Below are 9315 nucleotides of genomic sequence, written 5' to 3' on the forward strand. Positions count from 1 at the left end.
TAGTGTTTTGATCTGTGTAGCTTGTTTTGTTACTTTAGGAAAATGATAGAAGAAAAAAAGAAAATTTTGGGGTTTATCTGGAACAATGAAAAAACAAGTGATCAGTGTGATGAAGGATGTTCTCAGTATTTCTTCAAAGCTCATTCTCCAGTTACTGTGCTTCTGTGCCAGTGACTCAGCAATAAGTAATTTGTAAAGTAATGAAAAGTAAACTCAACGTTCAATAAAAAGCAATCTGTGTACATTTCTGTCTTTTCTGAGTACATATTTATTATCAACATTCTTGTGATAACATTAAATTTGTAGTTTATTAATGAATAACACAATATTAACATTAATTCTAATATTTTATGTAATGTTTTATGTTGTTAAAAGGATATGCAGCAGCCAACTGTTACAGTCCTTTTTTTTTTTTTTTTTTTTTTTTGCTTTTGATGCTCTGCTGGTTTCGAGTGGCTTTCACTTAAATCACCTCTACTCTTCTTTCTTTCAGCAAGCTCTGCACAGGGGAATGCTGTAAGATAACCCCCCCCCCCCCCACGCCTTGTAAAATATTAACTGTCCATTTGAACATTTGTGCTGTAAATGATGTCTGAGTGACAGGCCATATGTCCTGTTCACAGGAAAAATCAAGCAAACCAGACTGAAGTGCTGGAACTTGAGCTGAGAGGGAATCGGAGCGAGCCATGCCTCCAAAACGTGTTAAATATAATTTCTAGGCTTTTTATGGCATCCAGTCATAAACCCAAATCTGTGGCCGAGCAGTAAACCAGCAGAAGTCTTGCCGAGAAGGTATTTGGCTCTGGTGGCTATGGAAGTTTCTAGAGGCTGGTATTAAAGTTTGTTATCTGTGCAAATCTAAACTCCCCTATCTGACCAGTTCATCTTGACATCCTGCTAAACACACAGGAAAGTGTGTTTCCTTCTCTGCCCCTCAAGAGCTCACTGAGGCAATTTCAGAGCTTGACCAGCACAGGAACTGCTTCCCACCAGCTGTAGATGTCAGTGCAGGAAGGGAACCAGTATTCCTCCACTCCCGGGGCCACAGGCCGGGATCTGTGCGGCACACGCTGAACCTCTTTAGCTCGAAGGATGCTACTGCGGATCACAGAAAAGCGCCCAGGATTAAATGTGCCAAAAAAGCTCGGCTAGTCTGCAGTTCTGGGCTTCTGGCCGCCACCTGAAACACTCCCAGAACCGAGCACAAATTCGGTGTAGGAACTGTTTGCCACAAACACCGGCACGTTTGTCAGAGCCGGTACTCGGGCACAGTCCTTCGGTTTTCGTGGGTGCGTGAAAAGACAATAAGCAGCGCTGAATGTTAGGAATGTTCAATCTTTAGACATTGGACTGTGCTGCCCAGGGAACTGGTAGAGTCACAGCCCCTGGGGGTGTTTAAGCAAAGACTGGATGTGGAACTCAGTGCCGTGGCCTGGTTGACATGGTGGTGTCCGGTCAAAGCTTGGACTCGATGACCTCAGAGGCCTTTTACAGCCTCAGTGATTCTGTGATTCCCCGGTACCGTCAGAAGCTAAAGGCTTCTCCCTGCCCAGAGAACCCGACCGCGCTCCCGACCCTCCCCTGTACGGGCTGTGGGCACCGCCCCACGCCCCGCCGGCCGCGCCGCCCCGCTCCTATTGGCCAGCTCCACTCCGCTCCCTGTTCCTATTGGCCAGCTCGCCGCCGCTGCCTGTCCCTATTGGCCAGCGCTGCTCCGGGGCTGTGTCGCGATTGGCCGCGCTCTCCGCCTCTCCCACCTGTCACTTCTGGCACCGCCCGCCGCGCCGCAGTGGGGCGATCGGGCGATGCGGTGACGTCAGCGCCGGGCGGCGGCGCCATTGGCGGGCGGGGTGTGACGAGGGATGTGGGGATGTGGCGCGCGCTGCTCCGGGCCGGGAGCGCGGCCCCCCGGAGCGGCCCCGGCGTGAGGGGAGAGCGGCGGGTGCCGAGCGCACGGACTGCCAGGTGAGCGGGGAGCCGGGACGGCTGCCGAGCGGGCCGAGCGCCGTCACCCTGCCCCTCAGCCCTGCCGAGGCGCATCCAGAGCATTCAGTTCTGAACTCCGTACCGGAGAGACGTGGAGCTCCTGGGACGCGTCTGTCGGAAGGCAGCGAAGGTCGCGAAGGGACTGGCGCATCTCTTAGAAGTAAAGGCTGAGAGAGCTGGGTCTGTTCAGCCTCGAGGAAAGATAGCTGAGAGGAGGAGAGGAGATATCGTTAATATCTATAAATATCTATGGGCGGGTGCCAAGGGGATGGATGGTTCTCATTGCTGAGCAGTAAGACACGAGGCAGAAACTGAGCACAGGAATTTGCACCTGGGCGTGAGGATGAACTCCTTTCCTCTGTAGGTGACCGTGCTCTGGGAAGGAGTCGGTGTGAAGCCTCCCTCCCCGGGAATGCTCCAGACCTGTCTGAATGCAATCTTGTGCCGTGTGCTCTGCGATGGCCCAGACAGAGCAGGGAGGGTCGCCAGGTCACCCCCTGTGATCGCTTCCAACTTCAACCCGTTCGGGGATTCTTTGGGCTGCCGGGAGCACGCCCACGGCGGCAGAGGCTCGGGGCAGGGCAGGTGTTGGAGATACCTCGGGTTGAAACCCTGTTACCAGACCTGTGGAGAGGAGAAATCCTCGTTCACGGCATGCCCGGCGTTATAAATGTAGCCAGAGTTAGCGGTGCACGGCTTGAACTTTGGAACTGGAATTCCTGCCACTGACAGCCCATAAAAATGTTAGGCTCAGGATGGCTGTCCTGCAGCAGCTGCTGCTGGGGCTTCCTGAAAAATAGCAATGTTTTAAGCACCTGCCAAGTGTTGCTATATTTGTATTGTATTTGTATTGTGGATAAGAAATATCAGGAAGCTAAAAGCATGTAAACCCTCTCAAAATAAAATTAGTGTGCAATTTACACCTTATCATAGAAACAAGCCATTAGGTTATTTCTCACACTCTCCTATGGATGCTGTTTCTAGTGAATGACTCCTCATTGTCTGTCTTCAGTAGAACGAGTGCTACCATCAGGATGCCTGAAGTCAACACAGATCACCTGGATGAGCAGCAGGTGCAGCTCTTGGCAGAGATGTGCATCCTCATCGATGAAAATGACAATAAGATTGGAGCAGAGACCAAGAAGAACTGCCACTTAAACGAGAATATTGACAAAGGTATGGATTGCTTCATCTTCTAATTGAACCATTAAGTTGATTAAATATTTTCAGAAATGTAGTTATCATTAAATTAAAGCCTTAATCTCAGGTAAGTGTTGGATCAAACCAGAAAAAACCTACCTCCCCACAGGCCTCTCCTCCTCAACATAAAATATTTTATGTTAAAAGTCTGCAGAATGGAGGAACACTCAATTGGAGGCAATTGCCAAGGAGAGAAATGTGTAGTTGTACATACAAGCTTGATAAATACTTTTAATCACATCTTGAAGACAAAATAGTATTTTTTCCTGTTATGGGTACCTGATTCTATGTAGCTTTTTCTAAAGAATGCTTTTTGCTTCTTTGCTGAGTTCTTTTTGAGTAGAAAAGGATTTCATTTTGAAGTCGTTCACCCAGAGTCCTACTTCAAACACTGCTAATAGGAAAGAGTTTAACCGATCTTGGGTTTACTTGAGGTTGGTCAGGTTCAACAGTCTCGTGGTAATGTGTAACCTCTTTTTATGTACGTGGGAAAAGCATCTTCCTGAAGAGTGAGGAATAACAGACTCAAAAGGTGAAGAAAACAGCAGTTCTGCTGTTTCTATGGAGCCTATTTTCCTTCTACTTTTGCAGTTCTTGAAGGGTCTCGAAATTCTGTACAGTTTCTTAGGAATTTTTGAGTAATCACTTTTTGATTGTAAACTTATGGGTGCCAAGCTGTCCTTGGAAACTTGCCCAAATGTGCACATTCAGAATGGTGAACTGACTGAGTTTAGAAGAACTCCTCTGTTGCATGTTTGTTCTAGGAACTCTTCTAATTTCATGTTTTGCATAAGCTGGCATAGAAACCTGAATAATAGCTCTTGAGTTATTTATCAAATCCCCGTTTTTTAACGTATATTAATTTTAATTTGGATTATGTAAAAATGAGGCCATCATAAACCCTTAACTCTCTTCATATGTTTTTTTCCTCTTCTATTAAATATCTTTTTTATTGTTTGTTTGTTTGTTTATTTTTAGGTTTACTGCACCGAGCTTTCAGTGTTTTCTTATTTAATACTGAAAATAAACTGTTGCTGCAGCAGAGGTCAAATGCAAAAATTACATTTCCAGGTTAGTACTGAAACATTGTATTTATATAAATGTTTTATTTAGATCAGTATTTTAAAAAAATGTATCAGTCCAATCCTGCAGTGTAACTCATTCTGAGGTTTTAGAATTTAGTACTGTGGAGAGGACATGCTTCCAATACTTTTGGGAGTTCAAGATATCTTGTGGGTGAAGTAAGATAATGGGAACACTCATGTATTGTTTTGTATATATTTATTTATTGGGAAACAGTTGTTCCCTGGCACGTCTGATCCTGTCCATGCAAGGGCAGAGGGTGTGGTGTTTACCTCCTCTGCTGCAAGACATTTATTGGACTTGAAAAAATGGCTCTGGTGGGTGTGGAGGGTGTCCCATTCCACTGGTAAAAGCTGATGTGCAGCAGAGCCCTGGTGCCTGGGAGATCTGTGGATCTTTCTCTGTGTTGTCTTAACAAACACTTCCTTAACTCTGCCAGAAGTGAGACTGTGTGACCAAACCATGCAGTGCATGACTTCAGAACACTCCTGAACCATTACTGTCAAATGCAAATGAAAAGGCATAAAAATAAGGAGGGGGGTCCAATGGAAATAGCTTACATGAGGCATGTTGGAGGGAGCATGAAGTTGTCTGTTGCAGAATTTGCTTTGGAAAACAAAATCAGATGTTTCCAACTTGAGGAAGGAAGACCTTTTTCTTTTTTTCCAAGGGAATTTTTACTTTAGAGATTGTTTTTAATTTTTTACTCTTCTTATAACCAGTCAAAATGCTCAAATGTGGTTTGTAGATATTCTAACTCTATGTTAGATGCTTTTGAGCTTGACTTTTATAGATAAAAGACTGAAACAGAGTATGGATAGGTTGTCCTTCAAACACAAGCATAAACTTTGTATTTAATTCTACTTGGTGCCAGCTGTTCTCGAAGCTCTGGGAATATTTTTCATTATCCTGTTACATATAAACTCCCCAAAGTAATTTTAATTAGCATTTGAGAGATAAACAAGGTCTTCATAGACCGGCTCTCTAAGTAGATGTGCTGGGGATGCCTGTCCTGATGTGTATCAAACACCAGCCTGCAAAGTAGTGCTTGGCAGAGGCAAATCCCAGTGCAAAACATATAAAGGAAAATAAGAGGTGTTAATATCCTCTTTGTGTGACCCTCTCTGCACCAGAGAAATGAAGCTGTGGTGTGTTGAATAACTGGCCTTTGTCTCTGGGGGATTTTGGTGTTGTGGCTTTTTGGGGTTTTTTTTCCCAGGTCTTTATGTGTATCCAAAATGGATCTGACTGATGCCAACTTCTTGCAGATTGTTTTACCAACACTTGCTGCAGTCACCCTCTGAGCCATCCCCAGGAACTGGAAGAAAATGACGCAATTGGTGTTCGCAGAGCAGCACAGAGACGGCTGAAAGCAGAGCTGGGAATTCCCATGGAGCAGGTAAAGGAGGGAGGGAGAAACAGCAATTCTTGCCAGCATTTGCCAGTTTACAGACTGTGTCTGGCAGACAGAGTCAGCCTCAAACCTACAAATGAACTTCTCTTTGGAGATGCAGAGAACTGAGTGAACTTGTGGGGATCCCTGGAGGGCAGGGTTACACTTGGTCTGTCAGGATATGGTTCTGACCTTGGCTTCAGGTGATTGTCAAGTCTTTTCCTTGGGAGGTGAGGGTAGGTGCAAGCGTTTGTGGTCACCAGTGCTCAATGCGCGTGCAATAAAGTCTGGTAAGCAGTATTTAAAGCAGACTATATAGGAAGAAATATACTTCAAGCATTAGAGGGTGAGTCTGGCTAGAGAAATGCTGTGCAATTCATGCCATCAAACTGCTTTAATTTTTTTTTTCCCTAGTAATTCTTTGTGAAAAAGTGCATTGCAGTTGTACACTTGGGAACAAATAATTTCTAAGGAAGAGGATAATAGCTGATAAATTGTGCTGCAGCGCCCAGCAGTGCAATTCTCCTGGTCTGGCAGCACTTCTGACAAGTGTTTTGGTTGTAGGTAACTCCAGAAGAAATCTTCTACCTGACACGAATTCACTACAAGGCCAAGTCTGATGGGATCTGGGGAGAGCATGAGATAGACTATATCTTATTTGTGCAGAAGGATGTGACACTGAACCCCGACCCCAACGAGATCCAAAGCTACTGCTACGTGACGCAGAAAGAACTGAAGCAGCTCTTGGACAAAGCTGCCAGGAATGAAATTAAGATTACTCCGTGGTTCAAGCTGATAGCAGAGACCTTTCTTTTTAAATGGTGGGATAACTTGAGTAACTTGAACAAATTTGTTGAGCATGAAAAAATACACCGAATGTAAATAGCTGGGATAAAAGGTGCTAAAGGGTAGCAGTGATGTGTTGTCTCATTAACACTGATAAATCATGACTTAACTGCAAAAATCGGTCACATGGAGCATGTTTAGTTTATACAGATGTTGTCATAGCCAATGTTTTTCCTTCTGTCTTTGTCACCTCATCCCTCTCATCCTGGGTTCCCTTGGGCCTGTGAAGATCTCATGTAAACTGGGTTACAGTAGCATGAAACCCCTGGGTTCCTCTGCCTCCATGGCTTGGGGAAGGATCCTCAGCCCGTGTGTCCTGCACACCTGGGAGGGAGCCCGGGCACCTCCTGCCCAGCTCAGGACTGGGGTGTTCCCACTGAACCACACCTTAAATAGCAATTGCACATGACTCTGGGCTCTGCTGTGATGTTAAGACCAATTGCCAGAAGAATAAAACAATTCAAAGTAATCAGGATTATTTTTAATTGCAGAAAGCAAATCTCTTCAGCTACTGTACTCTGTAATTAACCAAACCCATAAAAGCTTAAGTAATTGGATTGCCTGTGTGGAGTAAGTTTGACTTTGAAGTGCTGACATATGTGTTAAAGCTTTAGATAATAAACAGTGCTTGGAGTTTTTTGCCCCACCAGGCCTTTCTGGTTAGTTGATGGCTGTGTACTGCACATCTGAAAATTAAAAAAGGGTTAGTTACAGAAAATCTAAATGGTACCTGTCTAATGTCAGTAGTCTGTCTTTGGAGACAGGATATGCACTAAATGGCTCTTCTCCATTTTCCAAAAAACAAAGGCTTTTCTTTTCCTGTAACAGTCATTCCCAGACAACTCAAACATACTGAACCCCAAAATTCAAGACTGCCAATTTGTGGGCTTACACTGGGTCTTGATGTTAGTTCATCAGAAATTGTACCACAGTACCAGAGCTAATCCTTTTTGATCTTGCAGTCAATCAATTGCTAGTAACTTAGGAGGCTTTTTAAATAAGACAAATACTCAAGGGTACTTCAATTTTAATCATAGACTGGGGGGAGGGAGGGCCCTCAAAAAAGTTTGTGGTTTCTTCTGTTAGCACCCTACTCAAAGTAGATTTTTTAAGTTCTCCCAGAGCCTGATGAAATAGGATGTTTGTCATACCACTTATCATTACAAGTAAACACGATTCTGTGTCTGGATTTTGGGTAAAATTAACTTTTTACAGTGGTCAAAGTTTCTTTCTCATCCCTGTTGTGACTGCAGCACTGAAGCTTCCATGTACCAGCACCTCCAGTGATTCAACACTTTGAGGGTTTCGGGCCAAATTTGTTGTATATTGGCCAGAATAGATGTATTGTTTCAAAGCAAATAGTACCAGATGAGGGAACTGTGATGTGATGTAGCAATTCTCTTGAATTCAGTGCAATCATCCATGTTACCCAGCTGTAGGCAATGGAGAAGTTCTCAAATATTTTTTAAATCTAACTTTATGATTAAAACATCTTGCCTAAAACCTTGGACTGGTGTTTTCTTTTCAGATGTGAAACCACGTGGAGAATGATCTCTATCATTGCCACACTCTAAGTACCACCCTGCCCATTAAACACCACTGAAGCAGCATGATGTGGGCAGGGCAGCAGGGCACAGGTTTACTGGAAAAAAGTTCTGTTTTTCTAGTTCAGCTTGGAGCAAAAGCTGGCAAAGCAGATCCTAAAGAAGTCCTGTGCAGACAGATGCTGAAAGAAAAGTTTTGCTTAACAATTCCTCAAAGTCCCTCAAAAGTTCTTCTTGACATTGGTCTTCTTTGCAGCATTGCAGTATGCTTTAATTCTGAATTTATTACAGCAAGTAGATGAGAGGAACTCCGTAGATTTACATGTGATGCAGAAGCTGATATCTGAACAGTCACTGCTTGTATTTCAGAATGTAGTGATTTGAGGGTTCTTTCTTTCCCGTGATTTTTTGGGGGTGTGTGTTAGATTTTGATATGAAGTGTACTGTTCAAGCAACACATTTATAATGCATCATTTTACAAACCTTTATGTAGCCATTGACTGAGTAGGAACAAAAAGGAAATATTTCACATTTGACAATATAGTTTGTCTTGAGCAGATATAGGATTTTGTCTATCAGGTCCTGAAGAGAAAATCCTTGTTAAGCCAAGGATGACAATAGCATGTGCTTGACCCAAAATTTCAGTCTGATCCTCATTCTCTACATATCTATTAATATTAATCTGAAATATTCCAAGTTGTAAAGGTGCAACCTTCCCTGCCCCTGCTGTTTTGGGTTATTACAGGTGCCAGGTCAGAACCAGAACTGCAGTTTCCCCTCCAATCACCCTGTATCTTAGTAAGGTGGCAGCATTTTTCCTGTGCTTCAGTGCACTAACAGGAACTTCGTGTAGTTTTTGATGCTCTTCTATTACTGCCCCACCCATTGCAGCCTTCACAGCAACATAAACTCATCACAAATGATTATTTGCATGAGCAATCCAAACCTTACTAAACCCAGGCATTTTTAATTAATGGAAGTTTAGTAAAGTGTTCATATTTGTAGATTTAACCCCATCTTAAATTAGTCTTGTATAGAAATATAAACACTTTACTGATACATGAAAGTCAGGAATAAGAATATGGAAGAAAGTATTTTTTATGTTTGTTTATAAATGGTTTCTGCCACGAGTAATTGCTCATGGTATTGCCTGGAACTGCAACATCAAGGTATTGAAATACTGAACCTGAAGTACCTTAACCACTAACATAAAACACACACTTGAACACCAAGTACAACCAAAAAGGATGACAGGACTAGAAA

The 9315-nt window shown here is 43.5% G+C and overlaps 1 protein-coding gene across 2 annotated transcripts; it reads left to right on the forward strand.

The window, feature by feature from the left end:
* The first annotated feature begins 1839 nt into the window (after nucleotides 1-1839).
* On the forward strand, nucleotides 1840-7697 carry IDI1 (isopentenyl-diphosphate delta isomerase 1). Of its 2 annotated transcripts, none has more exons than XM_066200505.1 (5): nucleotides 1840-1965; nucleotides 3002-3162; nucleotides 4165-4257; nucleotides 5538-5668; nucleotides 6227-7697. In XM_066200505.1, the coding sequence occupies exons 1-5, from the start codon at nucleotides 1871-1873 to the stop codon at nucleotides 6542-6544; spliced, it is 798 nt and encodes a 265-aa protein (XP_066056602.1). In that variant the 5' UTR covers nucleotides 1840-1870; the 3' UTR covers nucleotides 6545-7697. The 2 variants fall into 2 exon arrangements, with proteins under 2 accessions (XP_066056602.1, XP_066056593.1); XM_066200496.1 differs by having other exon boundaries at nucleotides 1841-1965; nucleotides 2999-3162.
* The last annotated feature ends 1618 nt before the right edge of the window (nucleotides 7698-9315 follow it).

This window comes from Chamaea fasciata, unplaced genomic scaffold, assembly GCF_029207755.1.
Source record: "Chamaea fasciata isolate MVZ Bird 193981 ecotype frontalis unplaced genomic scaffold, bChaFas1.0.hap1 SCAF_1, whole genome shotgun sequence".
Taxonomy (NCBI): Eukaryota; Metazoa; Chordata; class Aves; order Passeriformes; family Sylviidae; genus Chamaea; species Chamaea fasciata.